This window comes from Larimichthys crocea, chromosome XVII (assembly GCF_000972845.2).
Source record: "Larimichthys crocea isolate SSNF chromosome XVII, L_crocea_2.0, whole genome shotgun sequence".
NCBI lineage: Eukaryota > Metazoa > Chordata > Actinopteri > Sciaenidae > Larimichthys > Larimichthys crocea.
The window spans coordinates 19,557,925-19,584,578 of NC_040027.1; the positions used below are offsets into that span (position 1 = coordinate 19,557,925).

General features: G+C 40.5%; 2 protein-coding genes across 4 annotated transcripts in view; both read right to left on the reverse strand.

The window, feature by feature from the left end:
- Positions 1 to 26,654, reverse strand: part of agbl4 (AGBL carboxypeptidase 4) — a 249,305-nt gene that overhangs the window by 52,326 nt on the left and 170,325 nt on the right. The gene's annotated exons all lie outside the window — the stretch shown is intronic.
- bend5 (BEN domain containing 5) lies at positions 1,351 to 15,243 on the reverse strand. Of its 3 annotated transcripts, XM_019262740.2 has the most exons (7): positions 14,960 to 15,241; positions 14,778 to 14,836; positions 13,499 to 13,629; positions 12,078 to 12,555; positions 10,423 to 10,571; positions 7,987 to 8,200; positions 1,351 to 7,760 (listed from the first exon to the last, which is right to left on the reverse strand). In XM_019262740.2, the coding sequence occupies exons 3-7, from the start codon at positions 13,598 to 13,600 to the stop codon at positions 7,564 to 7,566; spliced, it is 1,140 nt and encodes a 379-aa protein (XP_019118285.1). In that variant the 5' UTR covers positions 13,601 to 13,629; positions 14,778 to 14,836; positions 14,960 to 15,241; the 3' UTR covers positions 1,351 to 7,563. The 3 variants fall into 3 exon arrangements, with proteins under 3 accessions (XP_019118285.1, XP_019118276.1, XP_010743572.1); XM_019262731.2 differs by having other exon boundaries at positions 14,778 to 15,243; XM_010745270.3 differs by lacking the exons at positions 14,778 to 14,836; positions 14,960 to 15,241 and adding an exon at positions 13,733 to 14,757.

The following is a 26,654-nucleotide window of genomic DNA, read 5'->3' on the forward strand; positions in this document are numbered from 1 at the left end:
TGTGAAAAGACGCTAATCGCTTTCACAGCTTCACTGATCTGTGTATAGAGGAATGAGTCGTCAGAGAAAGAACACCAGAATTCATCTTCCTGCCTGTCTTCATGGTGTCACACGCCTGGGTGACATGTTTTAAAAGTAAATTGTAAGTACATATGGCAAACTCAAACTCTAATTTTAATCTTTGCATTTAAATTAAAAGTTTACCCAGTCACTGTGCGCCGAGAAATTTGCATTAGTCGCGGGGTCACTACGGTGTTCTGAAATCCATTCAGCACACATGGCCATCGATTTTAAAATAAAAAACTCCTTTGACTTTAGTTAAGTGGTATTCCAGTGTAAAAAATAGCACTTTAATGGCTTGAGGTAGGCTTGCGCTTCAAGCTATTGACCAGATTGAACCCTGATTTGATGGTTTTAAAACGTACAGATTGAGGTGAAACTACTGTTCGCGAAATTGAAGTTACTACTCACTCAAGCTAAGCTTACCTGCTGCTGGGTGTGACTTCATATTTACCTTCCCATCGAGCTCTCAGCAAGAAAGTGAATGGGAAGACAGGGGGGACTGATAAGTGAGTTTTTTTTAACATGGTGCAACATCAGTCACACTTGTGGTGGACTACAATGCTTCAAATATAGATGCTGGATGCATCACAAACACAGCAGCACAGAAGATTCACCAAAGTTTCAAGGTGGGCACACAAAGCTTAGCGTCAGTATTTGACCAAATGAAAAATATGAGCACAATATGCCCTTCTGTTTCTGAGTTATGGTGTTGTTGTTGCAGGACATTATGGTGTCACAGTGAAGTTGACCTTTGACCATTTAGATATAAAACATCACTTCATCTTCACTTCATTTTTGTTAAATCTTTGTCATAATTGGCATATAAATACTTCTTGAGTTATGGCCAAAAACTTGGGAGGTCCAGGGGCCCTTAACCTTTGACCACCAAATTTTAATCAGTTGAACCTCGATTTGAAGAGGTGACCACCAAATTTTAATCAGTTGAACCTCGATTTGAAGAGGACATTTCTGCCAAATTTTAAGATTTGCAAGAAAAACTCCAAAAACATCATGCATCGGGCCATGGCTGTCGCCAACACAGAGGCATAACATAGCCTCCTTTGTGCGATTCAGTTGTGATTCTATCCATTGGTTCGACAAAGTTCAACTTCGCTAAATCTTTGACACAGCGACAACACAATGGTATGATGGAGGCAGAGCCCTCATCTGCAATGTGTAGAAAACATTATATATATTTTTTTAGATTATATATTTTTATATTAGCTTTCAGTTTAAGACATGAATCTTAAGGCAAGAGAGACAAAAGAAAGAAAAGACAACAAGAGGTTTGTGCTGATAGAATAAAAGTCTGGATTTATTTCTGTTTGTCTATACATTAAACAGGTGTTCCTGAATGCAGCAAGAGAAAACACAGAACAGGATGCTAAGCGTCAAAGAGTTGCTCGCATAGCAGAGGTGTGGCCGGTTTAGCAGAGACATGTACACTCTCTATCGCATATACTTATAACATCTTTTGTAAATGTAGGGTAGCCTCTGGGAGGCTGAAGTAGGGAGTAGAGGGAGTATTTACTGCAATAGTCTTGAAATTCTTTTCACATTATCATACCAATACTCCATACAGTAATAACCCTGTCTTTCCTCTAATGATCATTGCAATGCAGTTACAACTATTACTGACAGGTATACACCCAAGCAGCCCTGTATAATTCAGTTTAATTCAACTCCATGAAAATGTAGCAATAGTTCTGTACGGATTTGTCATGTCGCCATTGTCCCCTTTGACTCAATCTCAAGGCTACGCAGACACATTCAAAGATTTGAACGCTCTCCAGTTATCTTTCCCTGGTTGGCCCTCCACCCAACAGTGATGTGGTACCAGGTAATTACAACTCCACACCTGCATAGGAATTCAATTACACACAAAACTCTGGGTCAATTCCCTGGACCAGAGCAAAGCTTAAAATTGAACCATTATGAAACAGTCCAACGAATGGCTTAAGTGCTTCCATGAAACCGACTGCTGTGTATTTGAACACACACTGCTCACAGTAGAGAGGAGTTCCCCAGCACATTTCATGTTCACAGACATGGTCAGAGTAAAACAAAAACAAAAACAAATATATACATACTGACAAGTAGAGCAAACCACTCCCAGAAAACTCAACATACTTAAAACACTTTGGCGCAGAAAAGATTCCATTGGTGTCACTGCACAGGGTCAAAGAAAATATAATGCACTTTTTGTATAATTCAGCCAAGTTCACACACTGAATACTGCTGTGCACACGACTTAAGCTCACAGTAAGTCAATCATGAACAAATTGCTACACTAAATTCATATTTTTAACACTGTAAATTACATTTGAATTTATTTAAATTAAACAGTAAACAGTAAGGGGCAAAGAGATACAACAGAGGAATCACAGATAAACACGGAGACTAATAAAAAGTCATTCCAAAACAGACAGGCTGAAGCTCCCCAAAACAGTCTTTTTCACGAATGTACCATGAAGACTCTGCAATCACAATATTATAATAGATGGGGCTCTAGCTTGTGAATTTCCAAAGTCACTTCAAATTGATATTTCCCATGATAAATACAACTACCAATGGAATCCCGCTTCTGTAAAACAAACTACAGAACATGGTTTTGCTGAGGACCTCTTCTACCGTAACATACACTGCCCAGTCCGACTGAGATTTCCTTTCTGGCATGCAACCAGTGAACAGTGGTATCCTTGAAATTTATCGGTCATCTGAGTGAGATTTGATAATCATGTAGTATTTATAGTGAAACCTGATCTAACCAGTAAAAATGCATATTTCTGAAAATACACTGCAACAATGTCATATTGGTAGACAACAGGTGCTAGAAGCAGATGCATCTATTGAAAATCAGCAAGTTCTGAGGTACTTCTGAAACTCACAGCTGAGGATATAATCACTATCTACAATATTTGGATGGATAGCATACAAGTTGATACAGTAATAGCAGTGTTATCATTTTGCGAAATATTTTGGCTTACAATTTGATTAGCTGAGGGGATAGTGGTGGTTGACACACCTGAATAAAACATAGCTGTATGAGGATAAAAACATAGAAAAACAGCACCATTTGAGGTCCGATAGACAGATCAGTTTTTGAACTGTTTGCTGGTAGCACCGTCAACCAGTAAAAATCTCAGAATGCAATACAGAGACAGAACACAACCACTGATCAACTGCACAACATAGCAAAGAGCGAGATATATATTCAGAGACGACCCCTCACGCAGACACCCCTTATGAGCAGCATCTTTAAGCAGGTATTAAAACTGATTTCTCCTAAGAATGATATTGTGTACTGAGGTGTTTTACAAGTTTTATATGCTGTACATGTTGAGAGTAACCAGGTATACCTTTCCTATAGTTTTTTTTTTTTTTTTTAATATACACACATAGTTTACAGTCACTGACAAACAAACACCAGAGTAACAATGAGGTAGGACGGTGAAGTTAGATGAAGTAGAACCGGTTTGTGGATTGTATACAAAGTTACTGTTACTTTAAGAAAAATATAGGCCTAACAATGTGTTCCTCTTGTTTTGTTTTTTTAAGTAAGTTTGACATTGTACAACAGTAATGTGTTTTGTGTACACTTAGTTGTGAAAATTGCTGGATGGAGCCAGTTATCTTGTTCCACTCAGTGAATCCAGAACTGATCTATTTTTCTCAATCAAACTGTCAAAAAGCAACATAAAGCCACCCTCACATCTGAAGCTTTGACAGGTATTCACAATATAAGCCAAAACACCATGCGAGGAGGACAAAATTTGCCATTATCTTGATACATTTGCATTTTTAAATCCAGTCCATGTAAATGTCAGGAGAGTAAGGAACTAGAGGTGGCACAGGAAGAGGATCACAAAGCCAGCGAGGTTATATTTCCTCCCTATCGCTACTTGAGTGTGAAAGTGAGAGTCCTGGAAGGTCTGGTGTTGTGTTACTGAGTCATTAATGGCTCTTTCAGGTTATAGATTGGTGTATATTACTAATATGCAGTTAAAACCTCAACTGCTCCTCTGCAAGTGACTTGGTACGTTTGATAAAGATTGGCCTTGCCATCCCAGATTAAACCAAATCTGGGCTAAAAACATACAGTACATCCATACAGCTTTCATCCACTAAAGATGGTTTTAGTTAAAGGATTAGGCTTAATGGTGCTCCAGGAAACCAGCCTTTGAAAACATCAGCCTTTGAAAAGTTTTTCAGATGATGTAATAGCTCTATTAATGCTCCATCTTAAAGCATTATTTTAACCGCACCCCCCTTTTGGCATCAAACAACAAAGAAACAAACACAAACACGATACAAGACGATGTGTCAGAGTTTCAGCATGGTTGCTTTGCACAGCAGAAATCTTCTTTCTTTTAAATGACATGTATTTTCAAATACATGTTGCTTTGTACAGGAAAAACAAAAACCTAAAGGACACTGAAAAGGGATCTTTTTTAGGAACAAAAAAAAAAGAAAAAAGAAAACCAATGTCACCATTTTGGTGGCTTAAGATTCACGAAGCTGTATTACCTTGGCATGGGCCATTTTTTTGTGCAAACCCAGCTGATTCCTCAGGCAGCATCCCCCTTCTTTAGCTTGATCTCAGCCTTCGATACTTTGGCTTACCACTCATTTGTAAAAAATACATAATTATCTCTATATAAGTCATATCTATACACAACCAGCATCTTCACACATTAAGTTAAAGCACATATTCCAGTCAGCTTGCACATTTTATAGGTAAATATCTTTAAATTGGTGAAACATGTTTTGGGCTTGAAAGCCAAGAAGAGTCTTTGACTTTTGCTTGTAAATTTACAAAGTAAGTTATTGTTCAGGAGGCTATGATGGAGTTATAGAAACCAGTTTCGACACAGTTTAACTTGTGAAAACCTGTTTTTCCAAACACCTTCAAATATTTAAATATTAGAAAGTAGTAATAGCGCTACCTCCAACTAGGAGTTAGAAGTAATAAATCTATCAAGCTTGTTTTGAAGCATTGGCATATCAGGGGCATATCTGACTGACAAAACAAAATCATATCCCATAACTCATTCTTGCCATAAAAACAATAAACCAAAATGCTCTAAGGTGCTTCATGATAACACAATGATTGTTAGGCCTTAATCTATAAAGACATTTAAAAAAAAAAAAAAAAAAGGACGAATACCAGAAATATATTTCTGTAAGATTGAAGAAATTGCCCCGAAGTTTAAAGTGCGTTCAATGTCAATGATTTGTGTCGGTCTAACTACTGCATCTTAATTGCTAGAGTACAACGGTTTATCGATACAAATTCTCATCTTACTGTGGCAGATCTTTAGAAGGTAGATTCTAAGTGAGGTTAGTTAAGTATCTGGTTGTAGTATGATGTATAATGGGCTCTGTCAAAATCTGACGCTAAGGGAAGCCTTGCTTCTCTTCCACAGAGATCACTTTGGCTAAGAAAGGGAGATAATTTTTCCATTTGTCTGTAGAGTCCACCAATCTACATATGGATACAACATCAAGCTTAAAGCCAACAATTCATATGAAAAAAACAAAAACAAACAAACAAAAGTGTAAAAAGAAACACAAGAAATTGTCAGGTAATGTGGAATTACAACATCAATTCGAGAAACCCAAAACTTGATCAGAACTTTTAAAACTATAACATGTAACATGACTAGAAAATGAAATATCCATGTTTGGTGGGAAAAAAAAATAAAAAATAAAAAGATGCTTTTTATATGTACACTAAAATGTCTCCAAAACATAACATAGCTTAACAAAAGGCTGATCTGAACTTTTGAAATGACAAAGAAAATGTGATAGAGAGAAATAAACCAACCAACAAACAAGAATCTAGAGTGTGAAGAGGAGAAAGGCTTGATGGGCAGCTCTGCAGCAGATTCACAGTTATCCACAGCTAGGTCACAGTTGAGATTTCAATCTGCAGCATTTAGTTCCAGCCTGCAGACAGCCACACAAACCATTTTGGATCAAAACAACAAAACAACTAGAGGAAAAAAAACAAACAAACAAACCAAAAAAAAAAAAACAGAACATTGAGAGAACATTTTCAAAGTTCTGATGGCATAGCTCAGAGGAAATTGTCACCGGAGCAACCTTACTTTGTTCCCCAGTAGCGTGGCTTACAAAAGAGGGGGTTATTATGGGGTTCAGCAGGCCCAGACAACTTTGACAGTACAATAGTGTTTCAGACAGCTTTACCCACAGTTAACACTGCTTGCACAAGAAGATGACCTGAACCGTGCAGAGTTGTGCCCTGATTTTGTTTCACCTTCCACATTGTCCTGTGCAGCACAGCATCTTTAAAATCCAGGATGGGGGGGGTAGCAAGTAGCCCGGCCCAGCTCACCTTAACGGTGTGAATCACACATAAAATAGTACCTATTACCCCCTCTTACATTCTTATAGCAAAGTGCAGGTGAAGTTTCATCACTTCAGCTTACTATACATGTACAATCACAGCCTACTAGAAAACCCGGGGGTATACCAGCCCCTGGTGATTGCCAAATCCATTTAAGGCCTTTCTAGGCATCAACATGCCTGTACCACTAGAACTCATTAAACAGTCAAATTGTCTGAAAGTGACGTTTGATTAAGAGTAACACAGGGATATCCCATCTAACCCTTTCCTTGTGCTCTCCCACTGATGGCAATTGCTCAGAACTAAAAGGTCAACATAAAAAAACAAAACAAAAATAGCACTCTGCAGACTCTACAGCAGAGTCATATTTCACATTTAACCTCTGTAAGCTCTCTTAATTAATAAAGTGATGTTTTATGATTGGCCTACAGTTAAGGGGGAGAATTAATCTCTTGGAGCAACAGAATCTCTGTTGCAAAATGCAATATAATATGGCTGTTACCAATTAAGACTTGTGCATCTGAGACCCTGATGTCCCATTCTATGCAATAAGTACCAACAGCAAACACTCAGCAGTTACTGGTTAGTCACTAAAATAGCCAACAGTTCACACGACTAACATCTAATGCGATCTAGCATCAGCAGACTTTATCTAGGGAAATAACCTCTTACTTTTTAAAAGTTTAAGGACTCAAAATTATGTTCTGACACAGAACAATAAATCAATTTAACAAACACATCAAACCACTCCCTTTGACACAAATGCACACAAGTCAATAAACCATTTCTCTGTACCAATTCCACTGTAAAGCTTATAAAAACACTCATACCAGCTCGCATCAAACTAATTCACGTGTTCAACTTTTGACTGGTGGGTAAAGCTGTCTGTCAGCCAATGAGGAGACTGGGCACTGAGGAAGGTGGTGGTTGCTCTATAGGGAGATGGGAAGGGGTCTATTTTTTTTTAAGGTTTCACATAATAACCAATCCAATGTGTCAAAGAGAAACAACTGCTCCTGAAACTGTGACAAACATCCCCCAACCACCCATAGAAAGTCCCCTCAATATCCTGCACACCACAGGGGGAAGGGGGAGGGGGGTCAGAAGGCGCTGGCGTGACAACATGATCACTACATGCCATCATAGGTGAAGTTCTCCATCTTGACTGTCTGTCTGATGAGCAGCTTGGACTCTCGCCGCTCCTCATTCTTGATGGACTTGTTGATGTCCATTATCTTTTCACAAATGTATTTGTTCACTTTGGACAATCTCTGCGTAATCTCTGCGCTGTCGGCTGTCTCTTGAGACACTCTGTCGTAGAGACACTCTGGGGAAGGAGCGAGTGGCAGCAGTCAGACAACATCAAATTAAAAAAGTTGTCGATCTTATCTTTGTCTGGCGTCTAAAGATTTAATTCACTGATTAAAAAGAAAAAAACAATTCTGTACCTGATGTTTTCCAAATTGTCTTGGCTTACAAAAGACCCAACAGAATATGGTTTCATCTCATTCATGGACCTGAATCTATAGGTTTAAACATGGATTTTATCTCACCTCTGACAATTTTCAGTTTGCTGGGTGACAGTGGAGGTTTGGGCAGGGCATCTTTCTTCTTTTTGGTGGCTACTCCAGTGACACTGCGGTTCTTGAGGGTTTCTGTACCCCAGATCATTACAGCCAAGTTCTTTGTGAACTTGGAGTCTCCCTGGGTCCTCTGCAGCTGGTGCCACTTCTCCTCCTCCACCCAGATGCCTCCACCGAGGTGCACCTGCGGAGAAGACAAGTGTAAACCAGAGAACCGTGAATGCCACATTTTAAAATATGCATCTGCAAGGCTGCTGTAGATGAAAGTATGCGTCATCAGCACAGTGCCGGAGAAAGTGAAAAGTGTCATGCAGTGTGGATATGATCAGTTCAGTTTAAGCACACAATGCTCTGCATGGGACAGTCTCATCTACTCTGCACTTCGATTCATGCAGGACTGTTACTGTTACCCAACTGTTTCATAAGCCACATTTGCTGTGACAAATGTCTTAAAAAAGAAATTAAGACGCTGAGAAATAAAAGTGGACAGATACATGGATCTTTTTTCCTTGATGGTTCATGTTGTTTCAACAGATACGTCAGAGGTTGGAGCTTCACACTTTAGAGACAGATTAGGAGTACCGATGGCAATTTCAAAAATCTTGTTTATGTTTTAACCAAATCTATGTAACCATAAACAAAAGCAATCTGAGAAAACAAAATAGAAGCAACGAGATAACAGGGAGATAGTCGGAAGCGTATGACTCCACTGGAAAACAACGTTTATATGTTTACATTTTATCCCATGATGACTCTGCTGACCACCCACTCGCCTGGGAAATTTGTGTTAGGTGCTGTGGGATCCTAATCCAGTCTCACCAAATCTGCAATACTCCATGCAGGTGTAAAACCCTCTAAATCTAAATGGATGAGGCAGGTCATAGCTTGTCATGGCAGGACACATCTTAAACAGCTTCCGCTTAGACCTTTGCAAATCCCAAGAAGCACCACTTTCACCAACAAGGATACATAAATAAGCTCAGGCCACTGGCTGCTTGTAGCCTGGATTACCTCCACTATGAACCTAGCCTGTAGCTCTTTACACACTGCCACTGAACGTTGCATAAGCCTGCACCAAACACTCCAAGCCGATTGCCAGCCCAGCCCGACTGCCCTGGTCTTCTAGGTGAGCTAATGCAGCAGGGGGCATTTGTGACTCTTTCCCTTCTCTCCTCTCTTATCACTGTAAAGTCTGTAGGCTAGCATCCAAAAGGCTTTTCCCTGTGCAGCTAATGTGCTTTAGGCCCCCGGCCAGCAGACAAGCTTTTTACTGCCCTCAAGTTAGACAAGATTGTTTTCATCCTCCCTCCCAGTTTCTCTCGTTTATCTCTCTCACCCTCTCTCCATGTCTCCTCCCTTTTTTCAACCTCTTCCCCTCTTCTCACTCTCTCACCAGGGCTAACCTGTCAGTCACTTTAAATTCCTCTCGTGCAAATAATTAATATGGGGTCCCTGATGTAGGAGAGTTCTAATTTGCAAGTGTTCTTCACGCTTGAAGTAGCTGCAGGCCCCAGAGCTTGTAGTACCAATTCCCCCCCTGTCATCAGAGACAGGACGCTGGTTGAGTTACAGCGGTGGGGGAAGTAAGGAACCCTAACAGGCTAATAAACACTGATGATGCTGGCTGGGCTTGCAGGAACAATAATAATCTTCTCAACCTTGTTTACCTGCTAGGGTAGGGCAGCGAGGGGGAAAGGACTGATGAACTATGACGGCATGTTCCCAGGTTTATGGGTGTTGAGAGGAAATGCAGAATTTCCTTAAAAAAACAAAAAACTACTACTTCCCACAGTCACCCCCAGGCAGAGAGCCTGAGATACAGGAGAGGAAACTGAAGGATTCAGGGCTCTTAAAAGGTGAGAGGGGTTATTGTTGAAAGTCTCTTCCTGTAATGAAACATTTGATGATGTAAATTACACTAAAATATATAACTGAAGAGGTGGACCTATAATGGAAAAATAAGCTTTTAAAGTCTTTGTTAAGTGATAATTATTGAGAATATTGGCTTGTTTTACAGCTGACTGACTTAACATTACAAGCTTTTAACAGCATCAGAAAACATCTCAGTAATTTGTTTGTTGGACTATTACAAGCTTGTCAATCAGTAGTTGAATAGTGGCATCTTTTGGCCAGGATGTATTTTAAATTTCAGCGCTGGGGGGAGGGGGTTAAAGTTTAAAGTTGGATGAATGACTTTGTCTTTAAGAATAAATGTCAAAAATTCAAAAGGTTGAAGGAGATGGAAACAGACAGGGGACATCACAAGGACCACACGAAAGGTTCATAGATGATAAAAAGGAATGTGAATAGGTTAGATGAGACAAAATACAGCAGTTTTAAGCCAGCCAGAGGAAATCAGGAGAAGCTAGCTGAATAAAGAGCGTCCCTTAGTCCTGTGAGACTCACCTTCCCATCGTTGCAGGTGTATACTGTTCTGGGTGAGGGTGAGTAGCTGGAACTGGTGTTGGCTTCTTCTCTGCATGTCTCCTGGGCCTCAACAATGGGTTCAACAACTTCAGCCTTGATTGTCTGAGTGCCATTGTCATGCATAGGCTCTGGAGATATGAAGGAGACATTTATCATTATGGAAACACAAGCTACAAATCTCTGTCAGCATTTCAAGTTGAGGTAAGGGTCAAAGGTCATCAACAACTGGTCAACTTAATAGAGCCATAGAGGATGATACTAAAACAGATTGTGCGTTATTTCTAATCAGCCAATTTCACTCTGCTCCCCACAGCACTGAGTACTAGCCATGAGTTTTCCAGTCTGCTTGCTTCCCACCTTGGTCCTCGGCTTCCCTATGCCCCGAGACAGGCGGTTATTTTAGCACAGTACCTAAGCTGGCTTGGTGGCTGGCCACACTAAGCTCCAATGTAGCTGATGAGTTTTAATATCGGTCAATTCACTCCATCCCCTGACCGACAGCACCTCAGGGTGCTCTAATCTTTAGCCTGTCCATTAGATGCTCTCGCCAGTAGCCTGAGACCTCTGTCCAGATCTGCAGGGGGCCTGAGGTCAACAACAACATCTGGCAAAGCATGAGTCTGTACACTGCAGTGACACTTTTAATCCCATGACTGCAGTGTTTTTTTTGTTTTGTTTTTTTAAAATAAACTTTGCTTTACCTGACCTATTAAAATCCTATTGCTGGATTACGTGTAATCTCATTGTTACAAGTGTGTCTATTAACTATTGCACCTATCTGTTAATTTCCCCACCTGCAGCTTATACTGCCCTGTCCAAGGTAGGAGATTTGTCATTACATTTTCTTGGACTGGGCAGGGAAGCATTGCTGTTGTGGGACTGTTGGGATAGTGTATCTGAAATACAATATACTGTAAACCTGGCATAAATTCAGATTACTGCAATGCATTAGCAAAATTGATCTACTTTACACACTATGTGGAGTTATATAGTATATAGTAATCAAACTCCAGATGAGTGAACAAATTTTTCTACTTTTAGAAATGCTGATGCATCTTCTATTTAGAGCAACTTACAGTGAGTGAGCAGGTGGGTTTCTGTCTGTTGCATCAGTTCTTTGACAGACGTGAACGCACAACCTTCTTCACACCCAAACTCAAAATTCATCTACCGTTGTTCTATTTATAACTTCATGTGCATCTTAACTTCAGTAGAAAGACACTGAATTTAAATGGCACACGTACACACTAAAAATGCATTTTTCACAGTGTATTAATATTCCATTTGTTTTTCCAGGTTTAACTGCAAAATCATTATGTTTGGCATTTAACAGTGTACTTTTCATCAGTCATTTTCAGGACAGAGGGGGTAGAATTAATGCTTTTTGTGTAGACATACATAAACACTAGGATCATAATGTGGCCACACACTTGCCTCCTTTATGGCTGTATAGATGTTACTGTCTAAGACTTTCTCAGAATAGTACTGCTGTGGCTCTGAATTACAGTTTACCATCTACTTGGATATTCATTCAACACAAACTGATCAGACTTTTGTAGACAATGGCTTAAAGATTACTAATAAATGTCTGTCACGAGCAGCTGTGTGTTGTGTGCTTGCTCCTGATGCCTCACCGCTGCCCAATCTCATGAGAAGCACGTCTTGCAGCCTTCTGTTGAAGTCCCTCAGTTCTTTGACTTCTGTCAGCAAGCTGCCATATTCCTTCAGCTTCTTGGCCTGCTGCACCAGCTGCCTGCGGGTCCTCTCCAGCTCCTGTTGCAGCCTCCTCATCTCCTCCTCCTGTTGCCTATAGCTATGAACCAGCTCCTCGTACAGGACTCTAGGAACCACGGCTGCAGCTACCCCAGACACACAATCTGTGTCCACCTCCAAATGCTGTTGTTGCTGCTGGTGATGATGTTGCTGATGCTCTGCCTCCATATCTTCATCTTCGTCGTCTGCATCCTCTCCCTCCTCGGCTAGCCTGTCCTCATCCAGGTCTTCTTCGCCTTCCATGCAGGAGCTGGCTGCATTTCTCTCCAGGCGAGCCACTACTGCTGCCAGGCTCTTGGAGGAGTTGGAAAGGGGGCGTCCATGGTCCTGAGACAGGGCCTGATGGAAATAAGAACTGTAAACTTAGGGAACTAATGAAATGAATTTTAAAATTGTAAAATGAGCACGATATAAATAAACCATGTGTTTGGAGGCAGGCTTGATAACATATTTTACATAATTTCACAAATGCTGCATTAGTAACAAAGTGCACTGGTCACTAGACACATTTCTGTTCAACACTTAAAAAGCAGAACTGATAAAAACTCACACATCACTCAAAAGATTACATGAAAGGCAGACCGCAAACAGTTTGTTTTGACTTGATCTCAATAGGACTACACACATCAATCTAAAAAAAAATGACATGACGGACAGACTGCAAACAGTTTGTTTTGACTGTGTGGATCTCAATAGGAACTGGGAGGAGAGGAGTCACCGAGTTCTTTGATGAGCCGCTCAGAGGATTTGTCTGTGAAAGGGCAGCTGTCCAGAGTGCTGAATTTGTGTTAATCCAGCATATGGTAAAAATAGTGTGAGGGGGGATTTTGGGTGTCAGCCAAGTTTATGAATATATGTGACATAGTGGCATCAATAGATATGTTTAAACATAAGACCGATGCTGTGTATGCATCAGCATAACACATGCGCCCACACTTTATTTCAACACACAGTGTTGAAATAAACTTGTGTAACATTATTTAGAGGCCTCACTTAGCACATGACTATCAGAATATTAGAAGTATTAGTGTTAATAAATAATTGAACTTAAACTTTGCACCCGCAGGTGCAAACATGGCTGATTTTATTATTAGTTATTAGAGAATCATAAAATGTTATCTTAATGGCACCGACACAAGACGAGTATCATTTGATCAAGGGGCATTAGTGTGATTGCATGACATGATACTGGCGTCACTATACTTATTATAGGCACACTACCCAGTGTGTTTCCAGTTCAAATGTAATAACATAAATACTGTCTAACGTGTGCAAAGCCTACCTTTTTATGCCTGAGCGGCATTCTCTCCTCTCCAAAATTGTTCTCAATAGAGTTTCCTGAATTCTTGATGGACATCTTGGGAATTTTCATCTTCTTTTGCATTATACTGTCTTCAAATTCTTCTACTGTATCTGTAAAGTGCAGAGATAAAAGCAGGAAGAATCTCAAAGTTTCTTAAAAATAAAATAAAATAAAAAAGTTAGATGGATTTTACATAATACATAAAGTACCTACAAGACTGCGTTCATCCATTTGTCAAACTCAGGCCGAGGAGGGCGTTTTGTCTCTCCATACTGCTCGATCAAACTTCTTAGACTAGCACTTAAAAATGTAAGATTTACAGCAGACTGCGATACAAATCGTCCTGGCTGTGCAAGACCTTCAAACATGAACCTGACCGAGCAGCAGACAGACAGACAGCTCGCATTCAGGGGTGTGTGTGTGTGTGTTGGGGAGGATTAGTGATGTAGCTAGTTAAAGATCGAGCACAGAAAATGAGCAAACATTAAACGTGCAAGCTAACGTCGAGCAAATAACTGTGGCACATTAACGTGATGCGCTGGTCACGGTACAGACATGACAGAGACGGAGACGTGTCTGCATGTTGTCTGAGACTGACTGACTGCAGCGCCGCATCTCCTCCTGTGACAGATAAGCCGAAGCTAACAAGCTAACCGCAGACCCTGACACCTGAAAAAAAAAAAAAAGCTGTCGGCTTGAGTGTCTTGACTACATTTACAAAAACACACATAAAAACAATAACATGTCAACCCACGGGCTGTCACATGTGTTCATAATGTCATGACAAACCGCGGTGAACTAAAAACGCGACGGCGCTAACATGCTAACGAGCTAACAGGCGTTAGCGACATGTTGTAAACAACCGTGGTGCCTGAGCTAACTGCATGCCACGTATCTAACCAAACAAGCGGCGCTACTCTGTCGAAACAAGGCAGATAACTCCCGCAACACGATACGCACAGGGTGTAAAACAAGTGTGAGTAACCACCAAACTTATCTCAGCATATCTAACTAGCATATCTGGCTAGCACACAGCCGAGGACGCTGCTCAGTGTCAGGCTCCAGCTGATCGCGTCTTCTTGACAGATCGGACAAAAGGATTTTTTTTTTTTTTTTTGTTGTTGCTTTGACACATTGCCGAGTTTGAACGCACGTCGCCGTTATACTCGGGCACACGGAGCAAAATCAGCGTTTTTTTAAAAAAAAAAGAAAAGAGAGAGAGAGAAGCTAACGTGTTTTAAAAAAGAGGGCAACTTACCTGCAAGGGCAAGGATCTGTGCTTCGCACGGCTGGCCTGCGCTGCCATTCTCTTCAGTTCTGTGAACCAGATACACCTTCTGATTATCAAAATCTGTTTTGTGCAGAGGGCTGAAATCTTCGACATTTGAAACGGGCAACGCGTAGCACATATCGTCTTCAAAGAATCTAACAAAAGCATACATTATTTACTTCTCTTTGGTCCTGCACTTTGGATATGGTTGACAGTTTTTTTTTTTTTTTTTTTTTTTCCCCCTCACAAAGTATTAAAAAAAATATACACACATAGAGAGAGAGCGAGAGAGGGGGGAGGGGGGGAGTTGGTTGGCTGGTTGGGGATGGTGTCTGCGCTCGGCTACTCATGCCTGGTCCACATCACCACGGTGGATCATCAAGGCATAAGTAATAGACATGACATTAACTTTGATGTGAGTGTGTGTTCAGAAAGCATTTAGATGTTTTTGTGTCAGAAATATAGGAATTTTTTTCTTTATTTATTTTATTAAAAATATTTTAATTTATATCAACAAAAAAAATCTAATACTAACTAATCAAAAATGTTTTAAACATTACTTTAAGCGATTAGACAGGACATTTAAGTCATCCTGCATCATTACCTCATCAGTTTATCTCACTCCATTATTTCAGGTAACTACAGTGAGAAAAGCAAACCAAGATGATTACCTGCCTGGCCAGATCTCATTGGTCTCTGTGTGCTTTCATGTGTTTCCTGGTGTACGCCTCTCATCTGTTTCTTGTATCACCACAGAAAAAGACTTAAGGCCACCTGACAGAAATGAACTCTTTGTTATTGTAAGACAGCCAGGTGGTTATACAACAGGATGGATTTCTCTCAGTTGTTACTCTAATGGAGAGCACCACAGTCGATAAATGACACTAACAATTTCGTTCTGCTTCGGCTGCTGTAATTGAAAAGTAACTGATGCAGAACTATATGGAGCCTTGCCCCCCCTCTCTGATATTTCGTTTCATAGTTTCAGGCATTTAGTTAGTTATGATTAGGCTTGTTTCAAATGCCAGCTTCCCCATGTTTGTTCACCGTGCTGTGTGACCGGTCTCAGAATCTGTCAGATGTATACAAGAGAATCTGAAAACAAACAAACAAACAAAGCGATGACAATAATGCTCAGAAGATAATGGCAGGCATTTTATTTCCGTTACTGGAGCTGTCTGTTTGTCTGAGTGTTTACACCGCACAGATGTGCTATTGATTGAAGTTTGCTTCACTTTTCTGTGAAGAAGCACTAATTTGAATTAACATTTATATGTTTTTACACAAGTTAAATTCGACATTTTCTAATGAATAATTACAAGCTTCTTTTCAGGCTGAGCCACGCTCATTTCATATACATCTATGCACTGATACTTTGGCAGAGCTCCACAAACTATAACAGGAGCGAGAGTGATAGACAAGAGATTTGAGCAGCTCCTCAACAAGTCGAACAGAGGATTACTGCTAATCTAAAAGCTTCTGTTCAATGGCTCGCCTGTCCTCAAGGCTGGGCTTGTCAACATGAGGCTGCTCAGTTTCTGGAGCTTTCTGTCTGTTTGAAGTGGCCAGTGTTTTAAGGGGAGCACCACTCCATTTAAAAGTCTGGCATGTAAATAAGTTTAACTTTCTCCTTAAGTTGCAGCACAGACGAAAGTATACCTAGACACAATTGAAGACACAATAAAGTTGAGTTCTCCAAACATTTCTGAAAATGGCAGTGTTCATATTTTCCAAGGAAATCCCTCTGGATATATCACTGTAACATTTCTGCATTTCTTCCCCCAGAATAGCTCTCAATGAAGTGATACGTTTATTCATAGACTCACCACAGTTTCTGTTATTTCTGTTTAATTATTGTCATCACAATTTAGAGAACTAACTATTATCCTATCCATATTCATATTCTTTCAATACTTTTTACTTTCTTAGGCCAAAGTGTTACTTTTTTAACACTTTGGCCTCTGTGAGAACTATTTTCATGCACCAAAAGTCTCAAAACGTAACCCATATACTCCCTTTTCCTCATGGTACGTTTCTCCACTGCACTGTTAAACTCCTTTATTCAGCTTCAACCAGGTCACAGTGCTTGAATGAACACAGTGTTTTGTGCAAATACAATTTTCTATATGAACTGTAAGGCTGAGTTAGTTATGCACAATATGGTATTGTACGATATTGTCCACAGATCATAACTTTCTTTTACCCATAACCCCATTTCCAAAAAAAAGTTGACACACTGTGTTTTTGTAAAATTATATGTCTTTTTTTTAATTGATGCCGGTAGTGTGTTTCATAAAAGCTGGGACCATTGCAACAAGACTGTAAAAGTTGTGAAATGCTAAAAGAAAACACCTGCATAACCTTCACCAACAAAACATCTCACAATTAATGAGGTTAGCTGGTAACAGGTTAGTAACATGCTTGGGTATAAAAAGAGCATCCCAGAGAGGCTGAGTCGTTGTGAGGTAAAGATGGGGAGGGATTCACCACTCTGTGAAAGACTGCAACAATTAAAGTCAGTGTTAATTAATGTTTTCTGACCAAAGAAGAAAGTGTTAACAAAAACTCAGCCAAATTCGAATGATTAAAAATATCGACAAGTTAAAAATAAGCAGTATTCTCAGCTCCAGGTTGTGCGGGCGTGTCGGCTGAATGTCCTGAAGCCACGCCCACTCGCAGGAGCAGTCAAGCAGCAATTTTGAAGCAACTTGAAACGTGTCAGATGACATGACTAACTTTGAAACACTCTGAGCGAGATGAATTAATCTCTGTCTCTCTGCTAGGGGTGCAGGGGTATTCTCAGAGTGGCCTCAGTGTGTCATCGAGTCACACTCTTTAGGACCGCCCAAAAAATCTTACACTAAAAACTGGTGAAAAACAGTTTTAACCTCTAACTCCACATTTCAGTAATATATCTTTCAAAGTCTTTTCACATGTTTTCAGCAACTATTTTCCAACATATTTAATGTATTTTGAAAGAAATCCTCAGAATTGCCTTTACACAGACTTTAAAGAATATCGTTTCTCACCGTAAAGTTGCAAATAATCTAGGGATTCGTGGTCTACAGTACATTATATCGTTAAAAGAGAAAACGAGAATCAGAGGAAATCTCTGAAGGGACAAGGTCGAAAACCAATATTGGTTGGCCGTGATTGGGCTCTCAAACAGGGCTGTGAAACACCATCGTATGTCAACACAGAATGCCAAACCCCATTCTGCACGTATTACAACAGCATGACTCTGTAGTAAAAGAGTGTGGGTGCTAAACTGGCTGGCCTGCAGTCTTGTCACCTATTGGAAATGTTTGGTGCATTATGAAACATAAAACAAAGAACGGGAAAACATTCCACTTTTTAAGATTACAGCAGATGGTCTGCTCAGATCGCAGACACTTATAGAGCGTTGTTAAAAGGAGAGGCGATGCAGCGGAGTGGTAATTTGATGCCATCAAATTCAAAATGGATTTCTCTGTTTCTTGCTCGGTTTCAATGTTTTGCAAATCATCACATTTTATTTCTATTTACATTTTACACAGCGTGCCAACTTTTTTTGGAAAAGGGGTTGTAATTAGACTCTTATGGGTGTGTAAAGACTGCACATGATTAGCATCTATGTGACCCTCATATTACAGTGTCTCTCTCTCTCCCTATGTTATATACCTATATCTATATCCATACATACATACACATATATCTTTATTTCTATATATTTATTGTATACATGTATATATATTGTTCCATAAAACAAAATATCAGTTAAAAGCTGGGCGCCTATTCTTTTGTGTGTTGGCTTCTCACCATTGTGAGAATTAAAAGCACATCTGATATTTATTGAAGAAATCCAATCAGCTCTTTTTAAATATAGTTACTCAAGCACACAAAATCCATCCTGAGTTGACTATTGGCATGGTAATTATCTGAAGATACACTGACACAGTCATTAAAAAGGTGAGGAAATAAATCTCGATCATATTTTAGCCATGTTTTTATCTCTGAGGGCAGTTGATTGGGTAAAGACTCAAGTCAGGACAGAAGCCAGACATCATGTCCTGCCTATTAGCTCCACACTGCCAGGCTCATCTATCTTTATTGGTCATCCATTAGCCTGCATTAAAGGGAGACACGGGATAATAGCAGTAATGATGCTGATGATGGAATTAGACTGCGGGTACACACGTCATCATAGCAGTGTTGCGTCGGGAATCATAAAAAGGTCCCACTGACTCACAGGCAAACAGATAAAATAGAGGAACCCTTTATGCTTCTGATAAGTGTGTGTGTGTGTAAATGCTGTCTGTGTGACAGACAAACATAGAGAAAAGCAGAACTAGGGGTGTCTTGCAATTAAGCTGAAAAATCTTTACGAGGTGTGTACATTAACTTAACGGCACGTTCACAGCCAATCTAAAGGCAGCACCTGTGCCAATCTGCGGGACGGACAGATGCTGGTACAGGTGTGTGCATGATGATGGTTGGCAAGGGTGAGTGCCAGCCTGAGCAGCAGCAGCATACAGACAACAAACCAAATACAATGACGATGCCAGGCATTAGACAGCCGGAATGGAGGGATCATTAAAGCAACTTTCTGGAAAGATGCTCTAAGATCAGGAGAGCACGAAGCAAAATGAAGAGATGGGTTCTGCTTCCGAGATGACGGATTCAGAACAGCGTGAATGCCTTTTGTGGGCAAGACTCTACTACGATCAATCACAACTGTTTACAGTCCGGGGTAAAACCGTTTTCCTATTTTGGTTGGAGGCATCTCACCAGTCTTTCTCTTATTATGCCTCTTAATTAGCTCCGCATGAATTACTAATCAACCATGAAGAAGGCATTCACCAATTTAAAAAGTGATAGCCCATGAAATGAACAGCACAGCCTCATATGAGCACATCAGTTACTAATGCCGCAGGGCCTGAAAACAGACCTTTGACTGAAAGAGAGAGAGACGCACACACACACACACACTCACAGAGGCAAACCTTATTGTGAATAAATCCTTCATTAAGTATTTAGAATGGTATCAGCGCTGGCCCTGCCATCAAGCTGTGTATACTCAGTGATCCACCCAGGAGACATTGATCTTCCTCATAAGGAACATAATGACCAACAGAGAAATACTGATCATATTTCAGCACCAGTCAATTCAGTTCATTAGGGCCGCTCCACCTCCTACTGCGGCCCTGTATTGATCTTGCCAGTGTCACCAGACTGTTATCCTCAGCTAACTAGATAGGGAACTCACAAAACTGTAATTCATACAGTGGCCACAGAAAAAGTCGAACAATAGACTACAGGGAACAAATAATCGGAAATATATAAAAGCACATAGATTGCCCCATTTGTGTAAGATCAGTGTGGACTGTCTGTCTGTCTCTGTGTCCTTTATTCATCAGCATCAAATGTCAGACACGACACAAGAAATCCTAAAAGTATCAAGGCTGTCCCTGGGTTTCAGAGACAATTTTTCTTATGCCTCTAATACCTTTTCCACCGTCTCCTCTCCTCTAATCTCCACTTATCTGGCAGCCAGGTGAGCCGCAGCACATGGCTAGTGGGCAGGCTTTGGTCTGTGGGAATACGGCTCATCTTAATGGTATTTCTCCCCCCTTTTCCTTCTCTTCCCTTTGCTTCTCTTACCCTCACCTCCAGGGCGGCTGTCAGACAGAGACAGAGGCAGCCAGAGAACTTCTCATTGCTGCTGTGGCTGACAGCAGGGAGCCACTGGGATTGGCCGAGCGACCACAGTCACCCGTCATGCAGAGGGGCAGCCAGGCTCGCAGGTGCACAGTATCTGACAGATAATAGCAGATAAAACCCAGGCCAACCCAACAGCTCGCTTCTCACTAGGGAAATGGGGGGGACCCGTGGTGTTGGGTCAGACGGGGGGACAGGGGCATGTTGAGGGGCAAAGTGCTTTGACAACTAGCTGCTTTTACTTAACCACCAACGAGCCAGACACAGACCTCCACCCACACACACACACAAACACACTAGTCAAGGACAGGCAAGGTCACAGATCTCAAATCCCTCCACGGCATCATTCCTGCAGCTTACTGTACACTTGGAGGAGGTTTAGATTGATTTGGAGCTTAATACAAAATGTTGGTGCAGCTGCTGCGTCTGAAAAAGCACATCAAAACCCAGCAGCCGTCTTATTAGTTTATTCTTTTCTGCCATTATTGCTGCTCTTTTATTACTCTTGTTTTAATTTCTGTTGAAAGAGCTATGCGTCTCCAAAGTACAATAAAATGTGTTTATGCCACAGAGTCTTTTTCCAGTGAATCCTCTTTCTATTTCATGTTTTTATTCATATCCAAATCTGCTTTTCATCTTAGCGAGCAAATCTGACAAAATGCAAACAAAATGCAAAGACAGTTTTATCTGTTTAAGATAAGATAATGCTGACCCATACAATAATTTGTCTGCAATCTGTCTGCATAATTTCATGTTTACCTGCCAGTAATCTGTCTAAATGCATTTCTACACTCCACACTGAAAGATCTCACAACCAATGTTTTGCCAGGACAAACACAGACAGTGAAAACGTATGTCACCTGTTATGTATCTACTCTGCCATCCAGATGCAGGAAAAAATCCATCTCTCACTGTTGAGACACATTTAGTTCTTTGGTGTAGGAAACAGTCAAGACGAATTTTGGTGATCAGTTGCTGCATGACAACAGTCCATCTCTTTTCTTACTGAGCTGCCACTAGGAGAGACTTAGCCGAGGATGTTAAGGTGCAATAAGTGCAATTTTTACTTGCCTATAAATTCAGTGACGACACTTCAGAGGATTTGATTGATCAATACCCGCAAAGCTGCAGTAAAAAGTATTGTCAAGGGCTGATAGTTCTTGAAAACTCACTTCCTGACCATCATCCCTCTTGTATGCTCTAACTGGCTATATCTAACTGACTGTGACTGGCCTGTGAAAATCGGTATCATTCCTTGGTCTCCAATAGAGGTCAGTGCAAAGTCACAAACACACACACACACACACACACACACACACACACACACACACACACACACACACACACACACACACACAGGACAGCAGGGTGGCGTAATGAGTAAGAGAATTTCCTGAATTTAAAGCACTCAGGTTCAAGCGTGCTGCTGTGTTGAAGTATCCTGGAGAAAAGACCGTCCTGTAGCTGAACCCAACGCCCGACCTGCCAGTGAAAGCAGGGCAATTAAAAGTAGAATTTTTCTGCGGAAATCAATAATGTATTACAATTTTTATTTATACATACAGTTCTCTACATACACACCCACTGGGCATACATGCTCCACGCGTAGATCTGACAGAAGGTCTAAGGCACAGACTGCGAGAAGGCTGACAATGACCTTGACTACTGGCAGTGAGTATCTCCTGGAAAAGTACGAAGAATATTCTCATATGAACAATTTAGCAGAGTGACGGGTTGTCATATTAACAATTTACCTTAGCTGTAAAGCCTGACTATTAGTAACAGGTATGCATACTGTTAGCAGACCTGCCAGATGTTCTGAAATTTAGCATCCTACAGGATCCAAAGCAAAGAGGATTGCACAAGGTTTTAAATAACAGTTATATAGCGGCTGTTTAGAGAGAGGGCCCTGGCTACACACACACACACACACACACACACACACACACACACACACACACACACACACACACACACACACACAGCCCAAAAACTCAATCCACCAGCCATAACACAGAGACAGAGTGGCATCAACCTCTATTATCTAGTCCCTATGCTGCTAACACAAAAGGCTCTCTGGAACAAAAATCCAATCAGTCCTCTCTAGGAGGATTTGCTCCACAGCAGTGCTCAGCAACACTGGTGGCTCTGCTGGTGACAAAGAAATAATCTCAGAGCCCACAGCCTGTTCACAGCCTGTTTACTGCCTTCGTCACATCGCCCTTTTAGAAAGAGGACAGACAGAGTCTACGCTTCTCTGTTGTCATTTACTGTCCTCTGAGTTTAGCGCTCTCTCCCTATCTCTCTCTCCTTTTCTGCATGCAAAAACATGAAACACATGGTTGACTGTGTGAACAGTGTGTGAAATTACCGTATTGGCAACACAGAGAATATTTACTCTAAGCATTAGCAATATAGGCTTGACAAAAAAAAAAAAAAAAAACCTTCAGGCATGTAGGCGAGAGACAGGTTTTAAATAATTGTTTGATGACAAATATTTTCTAAATATTTCAAATATTGTGTTGTGCTAGTCCCTTCCCTCCCCTTTTCTTTCTGGTTCCTATCTCTCACAGTCCTTCATTCTTAGTCTGGTAAATTATCACACCCGTTCTCCATTCATTAGCATGCTGCTGCTTATTTAGCTACGCTGCTGGGAAGCCTTCAACAAAATCAACTGGAAAATACTCAATATGAGGCGGCCAGCGCGCCCCTCTCCCTCCCTCCCATCCTTCATCTCCTTCTGTATTTGTTTTATGTGTTTTTTTAACCACATCAAAATGGAAGCATAGTCCCCTATAATGAAGAGGAGGGAGATAAAATATGCAAATTCACAGAGAAAGGATATAATTAGGGTAATAATAGGAAGTGTTGTTTTCACAGCTGCTCATTTACACAAAGGTCTGATAGTATTTTTTATAAATAATGTTCTGCTCTGTTTTCTCTCCCTCCCTCTCTTCCTCCCTCAAGGTGCATGGTCTTGCGCGCCACTAAAAACAAATCTCTGCAGCTTTGCCAGCCTGAAAGCCATTCAACCACGCAGTGATCGAGCCACCCAGAGATTTCTATCAGCTCAGGTATGTACCACAGGCCTGGATTTTAAGCAGAAGGTTGCATACAGGTTGTTTCAGACTTTTACACCTTCCTTGGATCAAGTCAGGCTGGATGGAACCACATAGTCTCTGAAATGCTTAATGCTCATCGACGGCACAAGAACTCAAAAAGCAAAGCCTTCTTGACTTAGAAACTGAATTGTTTCGACTGCCATTGGCTATTTTATTTCGACCAATTCAAGAAGGTCTGGTGCAGTGTTACCAATTGGAGAAGAAAGTTTAATGATTGTCTGTGATGATAAGCATTTCAGAGAGATACAGTGAGTGTGACTAAAAGGTACTAAAAGATCAGTGCACACACAAGACTGCACATATTTTGCTAGATAGATTTTTGTTGTTTAACTCTAAGATGTGCAGTTATATAAAGATGGAAATAAATGAAGATGAAATGAAAGCTTAATGAATGAATGTAGGTTTTCTTATGTTTCAGCTCAACCCAAAGGGGGATTGGTCTAGCAGATAAAAATTGGCTGATGAAAGTCTATACAGTTGAATAAAAAAGAGACTGGTAGACATGAGGGGTTAACATTTCATTTATCTGCAAGAATAAAGAAAGGAAGATTAATGTTCTGACACAAATGGGTTTTCTTCAAAGTCAATCAGTAATGGTACCACCACAAAGAGTTTAAATAATCTCCCTGTGTTTCATGAAGCAAGCATTTAGAGGCGGGAGTGAGACTACACCAATATGACAGAACTCCATGAGTGCAATTTGCAAGAGGACCAAGAAAAATACATCATAGTCAAAACAACAGCACAAGCACAACAAAGACATAAATACATGATATATCACTCTATTGTTTGGATGGCTGCTCAGAGACTTTCATCTGAAGAAATAAAAGCTATTAACTGACTGAGAGAAGGCCAGGCGTGTAAATTACAGAAAACTCTGTTGACCCCACAATTTAGTTCGAAGTAATCCCCATTTTCTGACACGTTATGCAAATGTGAAAAAGTCACTATTGATGCTGGTGCTTCTTGGGTGGGAAAGCAGAGAGTCTTAAACTTAATTCTCCCAGCGCATGAACCAATATGAGAACTTTAAAAAAATGTATTTCCTTTCAGTTTTGCAAAAAAAAAAAAAAAAAATGTAATTTGCTTCAGTATCTTATATTTTTTTCCAACAAAGTTTACTTCTTAATTTTATTTATGACTTCATGAGGCCAGCACTTGTCTTGTTTTAGTTGACCAAGTTTGGTAGGCCGACAACAAACTTGTTGCCGATGGCTGAGCTTTCTGCAATAAGTGGCTATCAACAGCCAAACCAATTTCCACGGCTCCTTATTTTCTTAATGGTGTGTTTGTGTTATTAACTGTTGTTGCTCTTGGCAATTTGAACAAATGTAAATGCCATGCTGGTAAGAAACCTCATTTCACGTCTACTGTACTGGTGAAGTATTGAATACATCAGAAACGTATTGGCTATTTCAAGAAAATAAAGCTCGACCCCCAGATTGTGGCTGTGGTAAACACATTTACTTCAAACACAGGCCCAAGCACCTTCCTTCAATCAGATTAGATTTATTTCTTTACTGACTTCTAGAGTATATACGTTACTGTGATGTGCAAGTAGAATAATTCTTGTATAGTATAAAGAAACATAATGTGCCAACTACCACCAGAAATGTATTTGTGTTTTCAGTTTTGTATTGTAATTTGATGCACACTGGTGCACAAGCTCCTTTTGATTGTATAATGTAGCTGTTTGTGCACTCTATGCATTATGTTCTGAATAATCTACTGGACTTCAAAATATACGTTGAAATTTGAATTTGTCAACGTGAGCTGATTTTATTCAAAAAGATATGCTCTGCCCGGATTGTTTCCATGGAAACAATAAAATCATTATGGTTGCAGCCATCAGATCTTTTTTTTTGTATATGCCTCTAATGTGCTACATTTAAATACTTCAATTTTCATGCAATGAAAGATTCAGACACAGCATTTGGAGCTGGCTGTGGGAAAAAAAAGTGACCTCTGACCTCAGAGATATGTACATGCTATTGTCTGGAGAGAGCAAAGCGGGAAACACGGAAAATATCTGTAGAAAGAGAGGCTCTAATGAAGAACATTTCTTTTCTGTTCTGACAGAAACAGCAGGGAAATGGAGTTACAAAGCGAGGTGATAGAGAGAAAAAAGAAGAAAGTGAGAGGAGAGATCTCAGAACTGCCTATTATCTCCACGTTGCTTCATTGCTTTAGACACACACACATACATACACACACACACATAACCATCCTCTCAAATCTGCCCAGATCTCATGAATATGATTGACCTTTTTTCCACTGTAATGCTGAGAGCGCATAAAGGGGAAAGGAGAAACTAAACAGAGGCAAGCAGAGTTAATTTAGAACAACACATTATTGGGTGCTGACTGCAGATATGGAAAAGGACAATCTAATCGATAAGCTAAAAGAATGACAATGGCCTCTCAAATCAATGTCTGCACCCCATTTTCTCACTGTGAAAAGACAAAGCCTTCAATGCAGGTGTTTTTGTTGTTGTGTTTTGTGGTGTTTGCACCTGTGTGTGTGTGTGTGTGTGTGTATAGTATCTGCACATGCTCGTGTGCATGTGTGCGTACCTGGCTGCTGCTGTGGTGGAACAGTTGCCAGGACTAATCATTATTTAGTTGTGGCGGGGCTGGAAAGGTCAGCAGTCTGAAATGTCAGGCTGTGTTCAACAGGAGCCAGATGCAGCCGTGCGCTGCTCAAGTGTCCAATTAAAGAGGGCAGAGTGAGGTTTGAGTGGGTCTGTGTGTGGGCATGTGTGTGTGAAATGAGAAAGAGAGAGTAAAGAGATGCTGTTTTTTTTTTGTTTTTTTTGCTGTTTTTTTTCTCCACTGTGCGTAACAGATCTATATGTAAAATGCATATATATGTATATATACAGTCAATTACATGTGTGAATACATGTGTTGGTGTGAATCATTCAGTGGCTAATGAACGCCATTAGACACAGAGGCCAGCAGAGCAGCAGGGGCAGAAACCTTATGAAATCTCTTTCTCTCTCTGACACACTCACAAACAGCATGTTATGAAGCCACTTGAGCCTATT

Excerpts from the sequence above, each read along its gene's own strand:
- bend5 (XM_019262731.2), bottom strand. The coding sequence starts at position 14,961 with ATGTATGCTTTTGTTAGATTCTTTGAAGACGATATGTGCTACGCGTTG. Across the intron at positions 13,630-14,777 it reads ACAGATCCTTGCCCTTGCAG|ATACAGTAGAAGAATTTGAA; the intron begins GTAAGTTGCCCT and ends TGCACTTTACAG. Across the intron at positions 12,556-13,498 it reads TGCCGCTCAGGCATAAAAAG|GCCCTGTCTCAGGACCATGG; the intron begins GTAGGCTTTGCA and ends TATTTCCATCAG.